This window comes from Chamaea fasciata, unplaced genomic scaffold (assembly GCF_029207755.1).
Source record: "Chamaea fasciata isolate MVZ Bird 193981 ecotype frontalis unplaced genomic scaffold, bChaFas1.0.hap1 SCAF_2, whole genome shotgun sequence".
NCBI lineage: Eukaryota > Metazoa > Chordata > Aves > Passeriformes > Sylviidae > Chamaea > Chamaea fasciata.
This window is the reverse complement of record NW_027094087.1, coordinates 102161013-102183796: the sequence shown is the minus strand read 5'-3', so window position 1 is coordinate 102183796 and position 22784 is coordinate 102161013. Positions and strand designations below refer to the sequence as shown.

Sequence of the window (22784 nt, the reverse complement as noted above, 5' to 3'; positions counted from 1 at the left end):
TATTCAAACAGTGCACGGCAGTGAGGGGGGAATGCCATACTGCCTCCCACACTAAACACAACTGAGCAACACAAACAGTTCTAACTACCTGCCTGCAACAAATCAACATGAGTGAACAGTGTTAGAGTGGTAATAAAGAACTCTGTCAGTGCCTGGGATGTAATTTCCATAGTCAGTGAGGTTTCACTGATTATCTTCAAAAGGGAGACATTTTAAATAATAAGCTACATGAGGCCTGAATGCACATCATCTCATGTCTAGCTGGATCATCTGCTATTTTATTACTCAGTGATTTCTTTGTAGCAAAAACATTTCTCCACGTCCATCTGGATTTTGAAAGATGTATCATGTGTAATTGTGCACTTGGACAGGATTACTATAACATACACCTTTTTCTTACTGTCCCACATGGTATTGTAATTCTAGTGCCAACCTACTGTCAATAAAAATCATAATTTGGCTTTGAAAGCCAAAACAGAGGATTTCCTCAAAGACTCTGAGATTCAGAGTTTGTTCACAGCCTCTTCAGGTAGTGACAACAGATGGTACACAGGTTCTTTCAAACAGGTTGTTGTAGTGCTGCTTAGGAAATATGGATTCCCAAACTGATTTCCAGGTTGGGTGAGGCACTAAGAACATGACTGAAGATTACTAAGCATGGTGCTGCTACCCTGGGCTGTGTGAATGCAGAGGGCTTGGTGCCAAAAATGACATGAGTTTTTTGGGCCAAAACCCAAAATCTTTCTGATGAAGGCTTCAGAGCCACAGAATTAAAAACTGGGATTTTGACTGAATGGGAAGCAGGCAGACAGGCATCTGGATAAGCTCTGGATCATCACAACCACTGCAATTTTCTGGTGCCTGCTGCTGGGTACGTATGTTAAAAAGAGCATGAATTCAAAAGTGATCTGCTGGCCAAAGCAGATACTTGGATAAGAACCCTCCTGTGCATCCATGGCACTGGCAATTCTAAGAAACAACCTCCACAACACAATTGGACTGACCCTTTCTTTTTTCTGCCTGTAAACACAGGTTCTACTGCAACAGTTCAAAGCAAAGCAATGCATTATTTTATACATGCTGCTTTTTTTAACCCATGAAATATTAGGCATAAAAAATAAACATGTAAAATGCTGTAACTCTACAACTCCAAGTGAAATGCCAAGAGGGCTGTAGGACATACTGCAATATAGTAAAACTAGCAGAAATCACAAAATTTAAGTGGCCTTAAAATTAAAGTCCTTACAGTAAATCCAATTATCTCAACAGGCTTTAGAAAAATGGTTTTGTTCCCAAGACCAATTTCACGCACTCCTGCCCTCTGTGAATTCAAACACCAAATGCAATGTTTGAAATCTTTTTTTAGCCTCCAGATTTTAACTTTCTTCGGATAAGGGACACATTCCTTGGTACCACACAGTGAAGCTTCCTGGCAGTATATCTGTTTTCTTAGCTGTCTTTTGCAGTCTTCTCAGAAATAATCCAGTGTCTGCAGATCAGAGTCTGAAGGAGTTAATCCAAACTCCTGACAGAGTAGGAATTCTCTAAAGCAACAACAGCGATACCCATATGTGATTTGCTCTCAGATGACGAGAATGAGGCCTGATACACAGCAGGGAAAAGAGAACAGATGAACTTGTGATAAGAGCTGACAGAAAGAACCAAAATAACAACACATTACCTTGCTCTTGTTTGATCCTCTCTCTTTCTGCATAGCCAGCAGCAAGCATGTTAATTCTGTTGAGCCATCTGAAATAATATTAAAAAAAGCAATGATACCGATCCAGCCTCTTAATTTTTGTATGCATTTCTAGCAAAAACAAAGCTAGAAGCATCTGAAGGAGATTAAGGACTATGTTATATTTCATATCAGACAGCTGTTCTCTTTGATACTCTTGTTCAGGGAGTCTCCAAAGATCTACAGTTTTGATGTTGAACAAACTGTTTTCACAGCAAGGATTTTATTTCAAATGGAAAACCATGCATGATGTCAAACATCTGTAAAAAAAAGGATTTAGAGATAATCAAAGAGCTGTTAAGTCTGCTGCTCACAGATATGCCATCACACAAATACTCCTGCTGTTCTGATTTCTTAAGAATAAATACCACTTTTCAGAGATTTAAGCAATATTTTAAGGCCTGAATTGGCAACTTAGCAAAGGAACAGAGCAGAAAACAGCAGTAAAAAGAACAGGTTCACTCCCAAACAGACATTGTGGTTTAATTATGCCATTATGTTTTAGAGCTTACCTACAGCGCTGTGTACAAAGAGAAGGAGGCATATCAGAATTCACTTTTGTGTTTGTGTCAGAGAAGTGCAGGGAGAAAGATAGCTGTTTCAATGCAATTCACATCTTAGGCTTTAATCTCAATTTAGCCTTGAAAAAGTGATTCCATAAACTTCACAAATTAAAAAAAAAAAAAAACCCAAACAAAACCATAGAAAAAAACCCAGCACCCAAACACAAAAAAACCTCCCAAAACCCAAGCCAAAAAAGCAAAATGAGCTATTGCTGTTGCTGCTCTCTCCTAGTAGGGCTGTCATTGCCAAGCATACACTGAACTGTCTGTAGCAGGGCAGCTTCAACCTGTGCTCTTCCCCCATGGGGCTCTCAGTGTATTCATTAGCCAAATGCTTACACTGAATCAGGTCCTTCATCAACGAGGCTTTAAACCACCATGGCAATCTCCCGTGTTGTCCATTCCATGGTAAACCTGGAATTACTTGCTCCAGTCATCCCATAGTCAGGATTTGACAGGCCTGGTTTGCCAACCTACTGGCTTGCAGTTTAACTGCTAGGGTATACAGAAAGACAACTCCAGTCAGGTTTGTGTTTTCTTCAGGAATGGGAAACCCCTGCTTCAGAAACCTGTGCCTGATGGGTTCTGTTTGCATATTGCATGCACAAAACAGGATGTTTGTTTCAGCAGAGAACACAGCTTTGTCATGACACCTGCATGCCTGTCTTCAAGACACTGCAGTGCAGGGCAAGCATCAAGTCGTAAAATACAGTAGCTTTCCTAGAAATTGACTCCTGTCATCATGGAGTCAGAGAAATACAGAATGCTTTAGGCTGGAGAGATCTTAACAATCTTCTAGTTAGAAATCTCCCTGGCGTGGGCAGGGACACTTTCCACTGACTATCACTGTCCTTCCACAAACAGTAACCATATTTTTGATCTGTAAACCAAGTTAATGGTCCATAAATCATTCTACATTGGGAAGAAAGCTAGTGATTTACTCCTAAAGTGCTTGCAGAATACTTCACGTTACCACACAATCAAAATTTCTGCCAAAAGAATAGGGAAACTGAAAAGGACACTTAAAATTTGAGTTGTAATTGTCAGGAAGTGCCATACAGCTGTAAAAACAAGCAGCACACAGGAAAAGAAATCCAACAAACCTCATCTCATACAATGATTTTATATCTTCAAAGTCAAAAGATGACCCACTACAAAGCTATCTTTTAGGCTCATATTGTTGATATGTGAAGACCTCCTTTGGGGAATAAAACTCAGCTGCCAGCTCAAATCAGAGGCACAGAGGCAGAGACCTCACCCAAAGCACTCCAGCCCCGTGCTGGAGTGGACCACAAAGGCCACAGACTTGTGTGTGTACAAAAGGTAAAGCAGCACAAGATGACAAGCATCTGCTCTGTCAAATGGCATGGCAGACAGTGGGGATGGTGCTTTGCTTCCCTCTCACCTATTCAGGATTTCACACTCCCAGTTCAACCCCCAGTTTACCACCCTCACCTGCACTGCCAGCGGGGAACAGCCACTTATGACCCCCATTGTGTGGGGCTGCTGAACACAAAGCACTAGACAATGCTGCTATAAAAGTTCTCCTGTCCTTCATTCTGTCCTGAACATGAGATAGCATTTCCTGGTAAGAGTGCTTATTAGTGAGGTAAACAAATTAATGAACACTTAACTGACAGACAATTGATGCTGCTTACAGAGAACTGTTTCCACAAAAACATTATTTCCTGAAAAGTACAGCCTAATGAGTACCATTCTCTCACTCTTGAGAGAGAGAGCAGACTGACTTCAACTTCAATGAATTCTGTGTTGAGGTCTGGACCACAACCTGCAGTGCCTGTGGGGTGAAGCAGAAGGTACTGATGTGGTTGTAAACTGTAAACTGTGAACAACCACAGCTTTTGAGTAGTTTGCCAATCTCGAAGCTAAAGGCATGGTATTGACTTCTTCTGCATATTTTCTGACATGTTGCTGCTAAAGCTTCTTCAGAAATGGTTAGAGAATTAATAATATTTCAATAAAGCATGGCCAGAGTTCTAGTTCATTGAAATTGGAATTGTATGAGAAGTCCAACACACTGGACTTGTACCGAAAGGGAAATGTACAGATCTCCTGCAGAATGCCTGCATTAGAATGCACTGGGGACAAAAGTTCCAATCATACAGCCACAGAAATGTTTCTTAATATGCATATTAATGGATACAAAGTCCTAGGACATTTATCTTTCTTCTCTTCAGTGTGTTTGTCCTGGTAGGCATCGTAGCCTTTGGAGGGCAAGAGGCCAAGAAAATATTGCTTCTTTATAGCAAATACAGCTTCAATTGCCTTGTGAGAATTATAAGATTTGTTTTCTAGGTATGACAACAAATACAGTGTCACTGGTACTGCAGAAGTCATTCAGGTTTCCTTTTTTTTTTCCTTTTAAGAACAGCACATTCATTTCTTGTCAGTATTTAATTGAAACAGTTTTATGACACATAGAACAGAAGTAAAACCCTTTGACTTTCTGCAGACCTGTAATTTCTGTAAGGAAGGACGTACAGTACTCTCACTCTCACAAACTAGTAGGAAACATTTCTCTCTTATCTCACATTCAGGTAGATGAATTTTAGTCAAATTCACTTTAGTCAGATCACTTTTAGTCAAAGCAGGGCGTCAAATTCTTCTCAATCATAAAACTTAAGGCTAAAAGATGAACTTGCTGCATAGGAATATGGATACCTTAAGAGTATCTGTGAGTATGTGAATGCAGTTTAACCAGAGTGAAGAGAGTAACAATGAATTTCCAAGCAACACGTTTCCATGACCGTACACTTACACTAGAAAATAGTACTTTGCATCTATAAAGGATAGTCTGTCCTTCTCATAGAGAAAAAGCTCGTAGGTAAAAAGAACATTTTGCTGGTGGGACCATATAAACTAAAGGGACTTCAGATGCTACAGCACAAAGTTCAGTGATTATAGCTCTTCAGACTCCTTAGCAGCACAATGGTGTGGCACAGTCATAAAAGTAGTAAGAAAATTTCAACAGTGACAGAGTTACCTGAGATTAAAATACCCATTTTATGCGAGTAGACATACACAAACAAAAACTTCATAGCTGGTAAACTTTTTTATATATAAACAACTGAATCATTTTATACAAGGGATGAAGGGATTGATCCATTTTCAATTTTCAGTCAGTCTATGTATTAGCAGTTTTCTACTGTTGTTTCTTCTGCTTCAAGTATAAACAAAACTGAAATGACTGCCTGATACATAAATAGAATCTATGTCAGAAACTTGACAAAAAAAAGAACATAAAATGATCAAAAGAATATTAATTTAACTTCATAGTTTTATTCTGTGTTTTACTTCATCTAGGCATCTAGGATAATAAAATACTTTTAGACAGGAAATATTTTATTATCCATGCATTTGAAAGACTATTTTTTAGTTACTTCTTTCCAATCTATTGAGTTAATTCAATATTTGTGAAAGTGAACTAATTTTTCTAAAACACTAAAGAAAGAGAAAAAATAAAATTCTTTGGTGAGACTCCAATGGCAACTCAAATGTAAGAATTGCAAGTAATTCCACAGACCTTGAAAGAGACTGAATTTACATCTGTATAACTCAGATCAAAAATCTGTCAAGCTCATTCTAAAGGAATTAATAAGCAGAAATTTCAAAATATGATAAAAGGACTATTTGTGGTGGGAAGATAAAAATCTTTTAATGCCTGGGTTTTACACTGTGCAATTTGTTTTTAAAATATTGATGCACATTTGCTGCTGCTTTCTAACTACTGAACAAATATATAAATTTCTATGCTTAAAAAGAAGGTGCCTTATACCGAGTGAGAACCTGCTGACAGAAATGATTTAGCTACTGCTATTTTTCAGGATATGTTGTATACAGACCATGCCATTATTCTGTTTGCTGTGCAGCAAACTGCATTTTGAGTGACTGGCTTGACAGAATTATCAGGTAAAGGCAAGCCTAAAATTTCACAAACAAATAATAAGGTTTTAAGTTTTCTAACTGAGAAGAGACTTTTGAAGTGAGCTCAGTCATGCACAAACTGCTGAAAAAAGGTTAACAGACAGCTATTTCTAAAGGAAAGCAGGCACAGCATAGTATCAGCATGCCTTTCCACCCAAATATTATCAGTAACAAACTGGCAGTATCCTGAAGGTGCTCTGCCAAGTGGTTGAATCTAGGTACACACAGGAGAGATTAAGCCATGATTATGGAAACTACTAAGTTTTATTGATACAGTTTTAGCTCCTTTTTCCTCTGCTTTAAAAACAACTTTCGTCAGTGAGGATATCAGCAGACATTATCTAAGACAGAACACTTCTCAGGTTGCAATAATAGATTTTTGTTTGTGTCCTCTGTCATTTGATGAAAATGGTATATTATTTTGAACATAATTAATTTCAGTTTATATTGCGAAAATAAATGAGATAAACCCCCTAATATTTGAATAAACATGAGATTCATATTCTAATTTACCATTCAAATGAATTAAGAGGAATTGTGTTTATTTTGTGCTGAAGTCTCTATCATTTTTCTGAAAAATTGCACAAGTGGCCAAGAATAGATACAGCAAAATTCAATACGCAAAGAACTAAGACTTAAGTCCTTGTTCTTTTCTGAAGTGCTGAAATTTTCCCTATCAAATCCAATACAAGCAAAATGTCACTTCAAAATTCATGGAAGTAGAGAGAATCTGCAAAATTCATTACTTGTAACCCCCACTCCTTTTTCATGACTGGCATAAAAAAATAGCGACTTCTTTAAATCTATCTCCAACTTCTTATTCCCTCCAGGGCAAGAAACAGAAGGACTCCCAGAGGAAGCATCACATGTGTTTGAGAGTATATAAGGAAGCAGAGTTGGAGATACCTCACCTTTGGAGGTGCCATAACAGCCAATTCCAGAAACCAGGAATTCTGAAATTGTGTTTGGATGTTGTTTCACAAACTTTATTTATTTCTTTTCAGAAACATGGAATCATGTTTCTGAAGATTTCAAATCTTTGTAACAAAAAAGAGGTAATTTTTGCATGAATTGAATAATTAACATACAAAGCCAGTCAGAAACAATGTTACTCTGCACCTATTTTCTCAGCAATTAAAATTATCTTTTTAGAGTAACAAGAAGTTTGTTTTACCATGTTATTAGTAGCTTCAAGAAGTGTCACATTAAAGGAATGGGTCCTTGAACTTTGCTAGATTTCCTTACCTGTTCATATCATCTAGATGTTCAGCAGCAAAATAAAAACTTTTGATCTTAGGATGGCAGGCTTTGAATGCACTGTAGAGGAAAAACATAATTAAAAAATGTAATGGCACAACTCTTCTTAATTTTTCTGAAATGCAAGATCACATGGTCACCAAGGAATGAGATGAGTTCATATTTCTGAGCTGCTGCATGCCCCCAAACAGTATATGAACATACAACTTTTAGGATTGTGCCAGGTTTCACCAAGTAAAGTGCTCTCCAGCTACCCTTCTAAATACTCCTTGATTCCTATGTGCATAAATAATTGTTCAACCGTCACCTGCAGTGTACTTGACTGATGAACTTTATCACGTTCATCAGTTAAGGATATAATTTTATGTATTGGATAATTTTGCTGATATGCATATAGCTGTCAATTTTTTCTGAAGAGAAAACTGACTAAACAATTAATTCAATACAAAAGTAAAATTCTCAATCCTTGTGATTTCTCACATCCCAATGACTTTGACATTACCTTTAGCTCTAATGACTGCATTTCAAGCAGGAAAATATGATGTGCTGATTGACTTCTGAAAAGCTGTCATAAATCAACAGTGTGTTCGTGAGGTCATCCTAAGCAATGGGCAATTACATCTCATCTTTCCTTTCCACCAAAGTAATCAACCTGGCTGGGCTGAAAGAATTACTGCATTTCATACATATTATGAAATAAATTACTAGAGAGAATCTTTTAACTATGTTGGATAAAGATTTATGGTGAAGTACCTGAAGACCCAGCAAATGCATTTGAAATAATGAATAATTTACAGTAGAGAAGAATAATTTTGAGAATAATCTGGAGGTGTCTCTTAGGAACAAAAAATGTAACAGTCCCAAAGAAAATAAAGAAAACTGCAAACATAATACATGATGTGCATCATCACCATTTTTCTGAGACATAATGGATTTTATATATATGCACACATATATCTATAATGTAATATAAGAATTCTCACTCTCTAATCAATTGTGTCTCAGAAAAATGGTAATGATGTTTTTCATGCTTGCAATTTTCAATATACGCGTCTGTGTGCACACAGATGTACACACATCTATGTTTTAGAAATCAGGCAAATGAAATTGATAACAGGAAAGTTACTGCTAGAGAAGGTAACCTGACATTGAGACTGAAAGGATTCCTCTAACACATGACAGCATAACAGTGTTATGCAAGTCAAAGCAGATGTACAGCAACATCTGCTCGGTTTAGAAAGACATCATCAAGTTACTGAGACCTAAAACTGGACTTCTTAAAACTGTACAGCATCTGTCATCTGGATTCTTAGAGAGTTTTTTCCTTTTATCTGCCACCCACGCAAAGAACCTTAATAACCATGTTTTATGTGCTGCTATTCAGTAGACACTAAATCAAGTAAAACTGAAACAATTTAAGCAGGTTGCAATTCTGAAAAATGAGTTGACTTTATGCTGCTGCTGCAACTAAAAAGAAAAAAATTAAGCACTTCAGCCACCTGGCCGAAGGATACAGGACAACAGGCTCAAGCTAATGCATCTTTTTTTTTTTTTTTTTTTTTTTTTTTTTTTTTTTTTTTTTTTTTTTTTTTTTTAATGCAGTTTTTATCTTCTGTCCTTTGAGACCACCTTGAAGTGTACAGTTGATCCTAAAGAGATATAGATCAACTCATACAAGGTTAGGGCTTTCTGTAGAACTGTAGGTACTACAACTCATACCATTTTACATTTGAAAATGATGTTTTGTCTGGATTTCAGCAACTACAGTCTTGATCAAAAAAATGTTCAAATCATTAGAAGGCAAGGCAAAAAAATTTTGAATAATTACTCTAAAAAAATCTCTATGGGAGCATGTACCTGTCACATGGCTATATATACTTGAATTTATCTAAATAATAAATGGATTTGTGCAATGGCACAAATCTGGATAGCAGCATAAACAGGTGAGAAGAAATCTTCTTTGAGATCTTTAGGTCATATAACAAAAATCCAACAAATCACTGTCATCCTCTTTTTGTTACTCTGCCTCAGGACTGAAACAATGTCTCAGCAAACTTGGAGATGACACTAACTAATTTGGAGTTACATTAAATATTTGATGCCTGGCCATGAACTTGGAGACTTTCTTATTTGGATGGTCTCTGTATTATGCTTAAAGCTCTTTACTGAGTATAAAGCACGCAAACACTCTCCAACCCCCAACAAACAAATTAAAAAAATAGCAACCCCAAACAGAAAGGAAAAAAAAAAGGAAAATAAAGGGACATAAGCAGCCAAGCAGTCTTCTTGCTCATAATTCATTTTGGTCTAGTCAAGCACTGTGGTTCATGATGAAGTGAAAAAACAGCCTTCTTTGGGCAAGATGACACACACAACACAAAAAATTAATTTGCTTTTTTTGTACGAGCTTATTCTGTGATACAAGCTCATGACAATTGTAACAAAGTCCATTATCTCCATTTTAAGGGAAAACACTGTCCTTTGTTTGTACTTTATTTACTGTATTACTGCATTATTTTTAAGCATGCTTACTATTTCTTGCGGCATTCACTGGCTCTGTCAATTTTAAATTCAGGTAGACTGATGAATCCTTCTGCTTTTTCATCCTGCAAAGATAGTTCCAGATATTACTGTAACTAAAGTTCCAGGAAAAACCCCCACCATGCTGAAAACTTACAAATATTTTCTCCTGCCTGATTCTTACAAAAGGAATAATAAAGTCTGCTCTGCTCTGGCAAACCTCCCACAGAAGTCACCGGGACTTTTGCCAAAGCAGCAAGATAGATCCTTTGGTGAAAAATACAAAATTAAATACCGAATTTTCTGAAACAATTTCACAGCTGAACCAACATTTGAAAATATACGAAATGACCAAATGTATTCAGTCAATTAGTTATTGTAATTAGTTAGTTTTGGGGGGAAAATGGACTAATTATCAAGGAGAAATGCAGCCTAGTGGAAGAAACAGAGAAAAAAAGCAATTTCAATGGGTGTTGTTGATCATTTTTATGTATCACAGCTAAGAGGCATGGTATCTCTTCAGCTACTTTCATCTCTCTGCAACACTCAGAATATATCTGACCTTCTTCCCCTCTCTTCTGAAGATTTACACAGTTTATTTTATCAGCTACACAATCTCCCTTGACTTTTCACAGTTTGAAAGCATTATTTATATTAAGCTACTATTACATCAATAACACAAACTCTGTTATTTAACTGCTCACAACTTTGCATGCAAAATTAATACAGGATCATAGAAATGAAGCTGGAAAACACACAAATGTATATGAAGGAATTCCACTAATATACATCTTTTCCTAACAGTTTAAATGGCTAATTACACCACATATGCAGTTCATATGATTATATATGCCTTCCTAAAAGTAAGTAAAAGGCACAAATCAGCATGTAAAACTGGAGCTGGAGTCATTATGTGGAAGGTACAGGGTTTTAACAGATTGTGCGTTAGCAGGTATTTTAAAATCAAAAAGATTTTAGAATAATCTTGCTATTTCTTTTTTGAATGGTTGCCTAGAGGAACAGAGTTCTGGCAAGAGCAGTGTTGGCCTGTCTGTTCACCTGCCACTGAGGCACCCCCTACCACCCTTTGAGTCTACTGGTGATGACAGACACAGTGCTGAGGGAGCTGAGGTCTCAAAAATAACTGAAACTCAGAAAATTCCAGGGAAACTTGGGAATGGGGGTGGACACAAAGGTGCTGAGAGCGCTGCCCTCCACACGGGAAGTATGGCACAGCTCAAAGGTTCCAGCTGCTCCTTGGACCCGGCTGCTGACCACTCACTGCACTTGTAGGCATAAATTACTGCCCCCATGAAAACCTTGTGGTAGCCAAGGGAGGGAAAATGGAGAGGAGGGAGTCAGAGTTACTGATCTGAAGTTTGGGATCAAGGCACAAATAGAATGAGTCTAAGAAAACAGGCTTCAAGAACGCTGGCCATGGAACAACTTGCTTTCTGTTTACACAGGGAGAAACTGGGGATTACTTTGAAAAGGTTATGTACAAATGCTTTCCGTGATTAAAAAAACAAGTCCAGGACAGAGTGCATGCAGATGTTAACAATGGTTTTATCTCAGCATATTTACTAATGAGTCTAATAGGATTAAAAATCAAGGTATCCTAACACTGGCAAAAAGATTTGCAGCTAAAGCTGATATAATAAATGTGTACCAATGCAGAAAATGTTGCATAATCAAAGCTGTACACAACTCAGCTGGGATGCTCCTGTGCTTTTAAGTTCAGTATATATGAGCACTGAAATCATATCAAAAGCTACAAAGAAGAAACAACAGGCGAACAGAACTGAGAAAACAGAACTATCTCCCTTAATTGCCTAGCAGGGATAAACAAGGAACACCAGGCAGCACAACATTAAAGTTTACATTCCTATGACTAACAACTAATCCCTGAATGACAGGATTAAGTAATTACCTTTTCACTTTCAAGAGTTCGTGGATAAATTTATTCTAAACTGGTGTCATGAGGACACAGAAAACTGTGTTGTTCCTCCATGTAGTAAAAGGTGAATTGGAAGGAACAAATATCTCAAAACCTTCAAGGTAATTTTGTCAGGCAGTTAGTATTTATTTCAGTACGATTATTTGGGTGAATAAAGTTATTAATATATATAAACACTGAAAGCAATGTTTTCCCACTAAATCATGACTACAACACTACACAAAGTATTTGTTGAGACAATGAGTACAGATGCTTACCTCTTCATTGATATACCAGTATAGAGATGTGTCCTTCAGCACAAACCAGTACTTTTTCCATTTTTGGGAGAAATAACTCTTGGCATCTTTCTTTTTCCAAAGCCAGCCTTCACAGTCCCCTCGACCAAGATCTTTACACGAGATCCGTCTTTTGCTTTTACCAGCAATAGGAGCTGAAAATGACAACGAGGTGATGTGAAAGCATTTGATTTGTCCACTAAATCAACTAGATACCTAGTCAGAAAGCACTATAGATCTGTTTAAAGAAAATTAATAAAAATTTCAATCTCAAATTGCCATGAAAAATTATTACAAGCATTCTATTTTGACCACAAAGCTTATGCACACCACCGTAAGTTAAAAGCCAAAGCAAATCAAACAAAACCACGTTCAGCATCTCAGAGCTCATTCTGTATGGGTAAGACCCAAAAAAAAAAGGAACACAGAAAGAGAAGACAGAAGACCAGAAGACTCTGTAGAGAAAAGAAAGGCAAGATATTTAAAAATAAGAAAAATGCTTATTTTTAATTTTCAACAGATTAATATTTCACATGAGAATAAAGTGCACAACATATAAATTCAAGTACTTCCCTCTTGGTTACCAAATATAACTATTAAAGTACTTCACAGGTGTTCACAAACCTCTCCTTGCAGCTCTTTTTGAAACTAAACAGTTCCTAAGGCCTTTGTACTTCAAAATCAAAGGAGGAAAATTTACTGTGATATAAATTACCTGAGACCGTAGGTAATGAGCAAGTGCTGCAGTGAGGCATTACCTGAACACAGCTGGAAAAACCAACCCTGGCCCCAAAGAGGCTAGAGTCTAAGTATTCAAAAAAAAAAAAAGATAAAAGCAGATACATGAAGGTAGAGGAGCATTAGGAAACTTTGAGACATCAGTAACGGACTAATACATTCTCAACATGATCAAATGAACTGAACATTTTATTGGAGCTAACAAGTTATAGCTCCTCACATACTGCAATACCATAAAATTAACCTTGGCAATTCCCTTCCTACCCATATATGAAAACAAATTTATTTTTTACCTTTGTTCTTCTTTTTACTTTTCTGCTGTAGAGAAGACTGCTGAAATGTCTACAAGAAAATCAAAATGGAAGAAGTGAAAATATGTTTATATTCAACCACATACTTATAATAAAAAAAAGTTACATGAAGTCATATCAGGTAACACCATCCAAGAGACGCCTAGGCCTAAGAAAAAAGGTAATTTTAGTTCACCTGTTTATAAGGTTGTAAAGCAAAAGCACACTGTGAAACATCTCAAAACAGATCTCCAATTAAGTTGCCAAACCAACTGTAATTTCTCTCCAAAATGGTCACTCTCCTCCTGTTAATAAAGAAGGAATGTCTCTCTTTGTTTACTAGGAAAATGAAGCTACACAGCCCATGTATTTCTAATGTATACACTAAATAAAGTATTCTTGACATCTATATGTAGGCATGCAAAATGACACACTGCCTAATGCAGGTGTGGAAATATTCATACAATGTCCATTAGACCACCAAACAATTTTCTCACAACCAGGCCTAGTATTCTGAAAGACACCAGTAAATTCTCCTAAATCACAACTGGGAAAAAGTCTCCCAAATAAAAAGTCTGAATCAGAACTTTATTTTTTCACCAGGTTTTAAGTGGAAGTACTTCCCTCCAGCTGATCACACCCACAAACTAACCCACTCCCTTGACAATGAGACAGAATGGAAATTGCTCCTTTATTTAAGATCTTAGCTTGTTAATATTATCAATAAATATTAACACATTTTATAACCATTTCTGTTTAACAAGTTTGACTCAGATAAGCACAATCTCCAGTGAACAAAAAAAAAAACAACTCTGTAAATAATCGGCCGAAATTTAAAAATGTGGTTTCACTTGTTTTCAATTTCAGTTTTCTAGGAAGGCAGACAAACGTATCAGTGTTCAAACTAAGAAAAGGCTACATTAGAGTGTCTGAGCATTAAAACATCCTATTTCAGCTTGCCAGGAATCAATCCAGAAATCAATACTTCTGTGCCACTTGGTAAAAATAAATCGAAGCAAAAGCACTGACAGCTCTGCAATCCCAAATCCTGTTCCTAGTAGGTAAGTCAAACCCTCTCCCTAGTCTAGAAGACTAAGTTCAATTCAGGGAGTAGCTTTGGTTTTGCCCATGGCACTTAGTGCTATGTCTTAATTGACATGATATTGTTTGGTCAAATGTTGGACTCGATGATCTTGGCAGTTCTTTTCCAACCTTAGTAACTCTATTCTAATTTTCTCCTCCTGGCTTCCCAACCCCATGAGCTCACGTGCAGCAGACTCAGCTTCAAAGGGATCTCTTGCCTCACAGCTGAGAGATTTTCATGAAGCAAAAACTAACACGCCCATGAGGAAAAATTACCAGCAAGACAATAATTAAGTGTAATTAAAAATTTGAACTGACTTGCTAGATGTGCTGATCCCTTGGAGAGCATATCTGACAAAAAATACTCCGCAATATTGCTACCTCAGTGGGTCAAGGTAGGCCTCCACTGGGAAGAAAAAAAGGATCACACTCGTTTTCATTCCCTGGCTCTTGTCCATTTTCTTCTGCTACCGGTACCAATTAAATCAGCACCAGCTCTCAACAAACCAAGACATCAACACCATCCTACTTATATCACACAAAATATTTCAACTTGCAAAGGACTAGAAGAGATCTTAATTACCCAGGAATAACAGAGTGGCTGAGCAGAAGTGTGTAAATAACTCCCTCTGAAAATCTTACTTAATTCAAAGTGGATGAAAAAATACACACACATACAAATCCAAAACTTTAGTGCTTCTCTCTTCACAACTCAGACAATTTCATTCTGCTGTTTGCCTTTCCTGCACTATTATTTTCACAGTGTCAAAACAGGAAAGGAAAATTTCTGCTCCATTTTCTAACAAGTGATTCTGAGAGCAGGTGAGAACAATATGAAAAGCCTTCTCTTTAGATGTTTTGTCTATAAATTGAACCGGCAAACCTCAGTTCACACCTCTTAACTTCTGAGTCAGTTTTTGGGAAGAAAGGGTAATGAAGGGGTAGCAGTTTTTAACAGGAACAAAGTATGTAATTTACATGTCTAACCATTTTTCCATACATTGTATTATATTGAAAATAGAAAGGTTTTATTAAATTCAGTTATTATTCTAAATTAGCTCACTGAATTAAATCCTAATTAAAGGCAAATTCTACAATTGAGTGAAGTTCCTGGGAACTATTTCAACTGCAGTGATTTTAACTAACACTTTTGATTATTTTATAGGGACTTCAGGTTTCAAGTAAGTAGACCCTTCGCAAATAACAGCACCGTCTTTTTTCTTAACTCAGAAAATGTATATGCAATATAAAAGAGGTAATCAGAAAACAATAACAACAAAACAAAAACAAAAAAAGAGGATGAAATCTAAAAATGCTTCTTTTGTGGTTTTTTTAGGAACTCACTGAAGGCAATCTACAGCCTCTTACCAGTTGTAAGATAATGCTTAGTGCTCTTTCCTCAGTGGTGTCAGGAGGTCAGGTCCTTCCTCCTGATCAGAGTAAGGCTTGCTTTGAAGCCAACACTGGATCCTGCTCTTCTGGGTCATCTCTAGCCTAGATAAACTATCTCCAAAGAGGTAGATTCCACAGCTTCTTTAAGCAACCTGTCCTAGTGTTGGCCACCATAACATTTCCCCTTTTACAGCTTAATTCTCTGATGTGGCAAATACAGAAGTAATACAACTACTACTTCTAAATTCCATGAGCTCTAAAAACATGGATTTATACCAAAGCAAGAAATTTAGCTGTACTAATGCAAACTTGCTGTAAGATACTGTTTAATCACTCGCCTACAAAGCCAGATCCAAAGTATGTTCACTGAATTTTGATTCTGATGCAACTTGAGGTTTTGTCACTGCTTTCATAAACATCTTTTATGCTTTGTCTCAGTTTTCAAGAATCCATCTCTTCTACTAATTCTGAGAGCAAGCATGAAATGAAACAGAAAGCAGCATTCCATATTAAAGAAAGTTCTTAGTAACTCAAAATAATGAGAAAAATGGAAACAAGATGAACACTGAAAAGATTAGACGAGTACCTTAAGACAAGTGGAAATCGGCACACCTAAAGAAAATTTGAAACTGTTTAATCATATTCTGAATGATATGCTTTCCACTCATCCACAATACAAGTAGAAAAACTTTCTATTACCCAAAAGCAAGGTGTCACTTGATGTTTAACATGTACCAAAATCCCCTTGAATACACTAAGACTCAGTGAGTTTTTTAGACACAATGGTTTTCTCCTGTAATATGTGATCTTTGTGCTTGTTCTAGTTAATAATACACCTAGACTAAGCCCTTCGACAAATGCATCTCTAAGGAGAATATCAAAGAAACATTTAGCATATATCCAAGTCTGCCTTTCCTATTAGCAGCCTCAAAGGACATGTATTTTAAGAGGAATAAAATACCATAATTATTTGGGAAAACCCCAAAAAGGGCTTTTTCTGAGCTTCTGATTTGATGTTCCGGTTTTTGTGGGGTTTTCTTTGGGTGGGGTTTTTGGAGGGTTGTGGGGTTGTGGTTTTTTTTTGGGGGGGGGTTTTTTTTGTTGTTGTTGTTGTTGTTGTTTTTTTTTTTTTTGGTCTAGGTTCTAGCATGCCTCTAGCCCTACCTTTCTGAGTTCTTAGCTGCAAATTCCACGAGCCAATGGAGATTACACTGTGCAGGGAAGAGCCATAACAGTTCCTCTCTTCCTGCAACTGTTCATTACCAGACCTGCTGTGTGGGTTGTATTTACTTTAACAGTCTTCAAAATGACTGACAGAGTTCCAAAAGGGCAGCAGACTGCACACCTGTAAAGTGCAACCTGCCCAAGGGCAAGCCTCCTAGGACTGTAGCACAGCAATGCAGCTATCTTGTAAAAAACTTACAGGTGGAGGCTCATACCAACCAAAGAGATCAGACTGGCCTGTGATTGTACTTGCTCTTTAGCAAGAAAATATTCCCGTGTAGATGGTATAGACACTGCTACCTGCATGCACACAATCACAGATCAGCATCTTTGTACATATAACACAACATTTACAACAAATGAGAAATCATGTTTTTGTCTGATTCTCAGAGTTATCCAGGTTTCTTCTGGGGAGAAAGTATTATTGGTTAGTCCTGTGACTGTTCTGTATTTGCCAGAAAGGGAAACAAGATTGAAAGTAATCATTAATGTTCAGAATGTCTGAAAATGTATTTATTATTAACTTATCTAGTAGTAATTTCATAGCTCTCTATTTGGAAAAATGTATTTAAATGAAAGTGTGAAATTATTTAAGTTTCAATGAATTTATTTGTTTCATGCCAAATAGGAAACTTAATAAACTGATCTTTCAATACTAATATTAAATTGGAGTGAAACTGCTATCAGAAGAGGAGAATGTTTGATAAAATTATTATGATGAAAGTTAGAAGACTTCTATTCCAGTTGATAGCTCAAATAAAAGTAGAAAACAAATAGACTGGTTATTGAAATGATAAATTTGAGAAGATTAGTTATTTTGACAAATTTCAAGAGTCTAAGGAAGATGTCTAAAGATTTGATGTCAAGCTGTTCCTCACAGCTTTTCTAATAACTAATAAAAATCAGATCTGTGACCAACAGAATGTTACATCCATGTCCAAAAAATAAATATATTCTAATTGCTATATAAACTTCTTCATGCTTACAGAATTTGTAGGTCTACCAAAAAAAGACCACAACTGAAGATTCTCTGAAGAAACAGATTGGCCATAGCAACTAGTACCAAACTGGACAGCTCCTAAAATTCTCACTCAAGAGCTTTTTTGTTTCTCCACTATTCTTCAGGGATTTTTCACTCACTCATTTTAAAAAAGATGGAAGAGAGAACCAGGTTATGGAAAAAATAATATCCAATCCTTCCACCGAAATCTGAGCTCAGTCTGATTGGAAGGGAAAATGGCACATATCTTTATAGCTTTATTTAGAGCTCGGGTCAAATCCAATTCTTCTCAAGCTGCAAGATTAGACACTAAGGAACTGTTTACAGGCAGGCACTGTCCCCTCTGTCACTGTAAGATAGCTTTCTCTAGTTTCAGAAGGGTAGCTTGTAACACATCTGATTACTGGAACTTTCTGCTACAGATGGAAAAGCAAGTATCTGGGAAAAAAATGAAAGCTGGTTCTGCCAATTATATCATTGATCTCTCACTTTGAGAGATAGTTCTCAGTGCTTTGAGAACACTGGCAATGTTCTATTTTCACAGTTTTGATATACCACATACATATTTCTCTGCATTTGGTGGGTTGAGATCCAAAATTTCAGAGCTAAAAGAAGAATGAAAAGGGGGAAAATGCAAACCTATTGAGATACAATGTCCCACTCTACATCAGTATTAACATCTCATGCTTAAGGGTACTCACAGAACAGGATTTTGCCAAAATCTTTTCTTACCATCTTGTTTAGTCTCCATTAAGAGCTTATAGCAGACAGTTCTAATTATTTTCATGGATACTTGTGGAAAATAAAGTTTTCAAGGACTGTTACAAAGACATGATGAGAGAGGACCTCTGTCAGATTAGAAAGTTTGAAACCTCCTGCCAATCAGCAGATTTTCATTCTTGCATTTTGTGAATGACCACAAGGAGGAAAAAAACTATGTATGTGCCTTAGGAGTTTTTTACTGTAAACAAAAAAGCTGAGATCTTGAAGGTGCCAACTTTTTATCTGCCTCTGAGGTGAGCAATGGCAGTATGAGCTGTGTAGGATGGCCTCCTTATCACATGGTCTACAAGGGTTGATAGTATCAAAGATGTCTATTCCTTTGACACAACTGTTCCTATGTCTGCTTATCCAAGAAGAATAGACTAGCTAAGGGCAGGAGTAGGATTGTCTGAAATGTGGTAGCAAGCACAGCTTATCTGCTCGAGGATTCTTATTCATTCTCCCATTTCTGTATGTTTTCTTATCGTTTGGGGGAGGTCTGTGGCAAATGTTACAGTAGCTGGATACAACTTCGCAGTTGCAGAAGCTGTGAAAATATTTTGTGTGAAGTTAGCATAAAGAATGCAAAAACAAAATAATTTTTTAAATCTTTAGACTACTTGGAAAAATAATATACAGTGGCACTGTTTTCCACCACCAGGGAAAGATTTTCCTTCCTAGCCATTAAGCCGCAGAACTCTTTAACTGAAATACCAAGCAGTAAAACTCCTAGACAGCACTAACTTTAAATGCGAGTTCTCATATTCCCCCAGTCTTTTTGACTGACATAACAAGGACTGCAGCAGTGTCATAGCTGCCTAAAGCAAATGAGAATAAAAAGTTAAACTAGACAAGTGCTGTTCATTAGAATAATTTATTCTGAGATCATTCTTCTGCTCTACATCTACTTTGAAATATATAATTTTGGTACCTCCCACACTACTTTTTATTGACAGTAAGAAATCTAGGAGAGAAACAAGAGGATTCGAAAATCCTCCTGTATGTATCCTTTAATGGCAAAAGTCCAAGATGCATCAGTTGCTCCATCACTGTGTGTTTCAAGTGCATCCATTTAAGAAGGAAAATAGAAAGTAAACTATCACCTGTTACAGAAGAGTATGTAACTCTTTTTACTTATTTCTACTCCCCATCAGTTCCCAGTTTAATTTCTTACTGATGAGAATGGGCCAGTCAGAAAAACCACTAAACAACTGAAGTGAGCCCTGGAGATCATTTTATCCAGCCTCGTTGCTCACAGCAGACTCAAGAAGAGAAGGTTGTTCAGGGCTGTGTCCAGCTGGGTTTTTAGTATCTCCAAGATGAGACTCCCCTAACTCCAGGGGCAACCTGTTCCAGTTAAACCATCTTCACAGTAAAACTATCTGTTTCGTATGTTTATATGGAATCTCCTGTATTTCAATTTTTGTCCATTGCCTTTTGTCCTTTCACAGTGTCTGAGAGAAGCCACCTCAAAAGCATTTAAGAAGCCTCATGGATACTTGTGCCCTACTGCTATGTCTCTCCAGCAGACATCAAACTCTGCCATTGTCTCCAGGAAGGATCTTGGTTTGCTTAGAAAACTTCTGTGTTATTCATAGGGATGGTAGGTTTTCCTTTTATGCTTATTAAAACAACAAGACTGTACAAGCAGATTTAAGAAACTTATTCTTGATCTATTATTGAATTAGAGAGGTGGCACAACATGTGGCACAACATGGAGCCAATCTTGGGCCTTCTCAGAAGAAAACAAACTGCTGTAAAACAGAAGTCACCCCCAGGGCATTAACAACATCTTGTACCAAGCCCATGGTCTTTGAAGAGGGAAAATCATTAGCCTAGAATAAAAGTCCCACACCATCTTACAACACCTTGGTGCTTGCTTATGGTGACAAGCACATGCATCTCCTTCTGCAGGAGGAGTGAGCAACACCTCTGATTGTGCCCCTCAGCACCATCTCTTTCATACTGCTCTGTCTGATTGTGTGACAGAAAAAAATATAGAGGATGTCTGAGAAAATAGATTTCTGCTTTAAGGAAGATACACTGTTCCAAGTTATTCTCTGTTAGCACTTGGACATAATATGCTTTGGAGAAAGAAACAGGAAACTCCTTCTGGCTTTCAATTGAGGGGAATTTTTCAGGGGGAAAAGAAGGAAAGAGTTTCTCTATATCAGGAATTATAAGTTCTGTTAAAATTAATACCAAATACTTCTACTGCCCTTATGAATTAAGGAAGGAAAAAGAACAGTTCATTCCAGGATAAAAGTCTCATTACTTGCTGGAATTCAGTAAAATTTCCTCTAAGCATAAGATGAAGCAGCCCTTTGCAGAAGGTGGGGAAAGATAACATTAGGTCTTTTCAATTCTGAGCTGGCCATGGTGACCTCATAGGTACAAACCATCTTACAAGAAGTTTTACACATAATTCTAAAGTCAGAATTCTGTAGTGTTGGAAATGCTATCTACTTGGGTTAATCTGAAAGCAAAGGGATATACTTGAGAAGTGGAAAAGAGCAGTTACTGCTTTATGAAAAATACCAGGCTGCTTTTTCCTCCACAGCACAGTAGCAGAGATGGATTGGCTGACTCAGGGATCAGGCACTAAGCAACAAGCACTCCTCTCCAGTAAAACAGAAACACCTAATAAAACAGCTTCAGTTCAGCAGCCGCAGTGCTGCAAAGAGCCATTTTCCTCCCAGGTGGAACCAGAAAATCTCCCATACTGTGTGCTAGCAACAGGCTCCAGCGGCCACCACTGTGTAAGTGGGGCAGAGGAATGGGGCAGAGCCTCCTGCGGAGTCAAAACCACTTCTTGGAAAAAATCCCTTGTTCAGAAACAATGGAGCTCTTTGTCAAAGCATTTTGATAAAATGGCACTCTGAAACCGACATATGTGCTCCATTAATTCAACCAACATTTCTACCACTCAGTACAAGTTTTTTAGAATGCCAAATGTCCATGACACATGCCAGCCAGTGTCCTTGGTTAAATGCTTTCACAGTCCTCGTATCACCCTTTCCCTTGTGCAGGAATGAGAACAGAGAAGAGCCAGTAAAGAAGTCAGGCCCTAGATCAAGGTTCTCCTGATGTGAAACTCCCCACCACACTGAAGTGGTAACTCACGAGTCCTCTCTGTGCTACCTGACATAAACTTCTCTGCTACAATGTGCTGCACTTGATTTCTTCTTTATCAAAAGGAAATAACTGAGGGACTGAATTACTTATTCCACATTAATAAAAAATAAAACTCTGCTATTGTGATTGTACCAGCTACAGGCCATGTAGCTTACTGATGTACAAACAATGCTAATACCTACAAAGGCAATGGTCCTCTATCAGGTAATAAAAGCAGGATACAATCAGGAATGATTCTACAAAATAGATAACAGAAAAAATACAGAATGGGGATGTGAAAGGAAATTAGGAAATGTTCCGACCTGAGAGATTTATTAATATATAGATCTACATCTCTAGACCATATAAAATTACACTTTCAGACCATTATATTCTATGCAGTAAGGAATAAATCCAGACTGGCAGAGCTGGACTAGATGACCTTTACAGTAACTCTCTCATTTTTAAAGAACTCCCCAGCTTTGTCATGTAAAGAAATTATGACAGGCCATTTTTTTTTTTTTTTGGATCACAATGCAAAAGAAGGCAATAGAGAAAGTTTAAACATAAATTTTCAACAAAAGATTCCCACTGGGCTTCATGATGGCCCATAAACCAATCTTACCTCATCTCTAGAGGATTTTGCTTTGGTGCAATAATTAACTCTGGATTTTAGCAATGTTCAGAGAGTATACAGAATTAGATGTAAAATCTCCCATATTCAATACCTTCAAATTTCATTTGGGCAACCACTTCCTTAGTAGGAGCAAATTAATAGTATTAACCATTTCTTTCAAACAGAAACAATGCAGATGTGAAAATATTCTCTAATCTCTGACAGGAATAATATACCTCAAGAACAATGCAGATATTATTCCATATAATTAAAAGAATTTAGCACTCCCTCCCGAGGAGACCAAGTATTA

The 22784-nt window shown here is 37.1% G+C and overlaps 1 protein-coding gene across 5 annotated transcripts in view; it reads right to left on the bottom strand.

Moving 5' to 3' along the window:
* CNKSR2 (connector enhancer of kinase suppressor of Ras 2) overlaps positions 1-22784 on the bottom strand; it is a 205389-nt gene that overhangs the window by 43403 nt on the left and 139202 nt on the right. For all 5 annotated transcript variants that reach the window (XM_066176932.1, XM_066176933.1, XM_066176934.1 and 2 more), the window contains 5 exons: positions 13287-13335; positions 12238-12410; positions 10036-10109; positions 7492-7563; positions 1682-1749 (listed from right to left, as the gene is read on the bottom strand). In XM_066176932.1, the coding sequence (XP_066033029.1) occupies positions 1682-1749; positions 7492-7563; positions 10036-10109; positions 12238-12410; positions 13287-13335 (436 nt within the window). The remainder of the gene's footprint in view (positions 1-1681; positions 1750-7491; positions 7564-10035; positions 10110-12237; positions 12411-13286; positions 13336-22784) is intronic.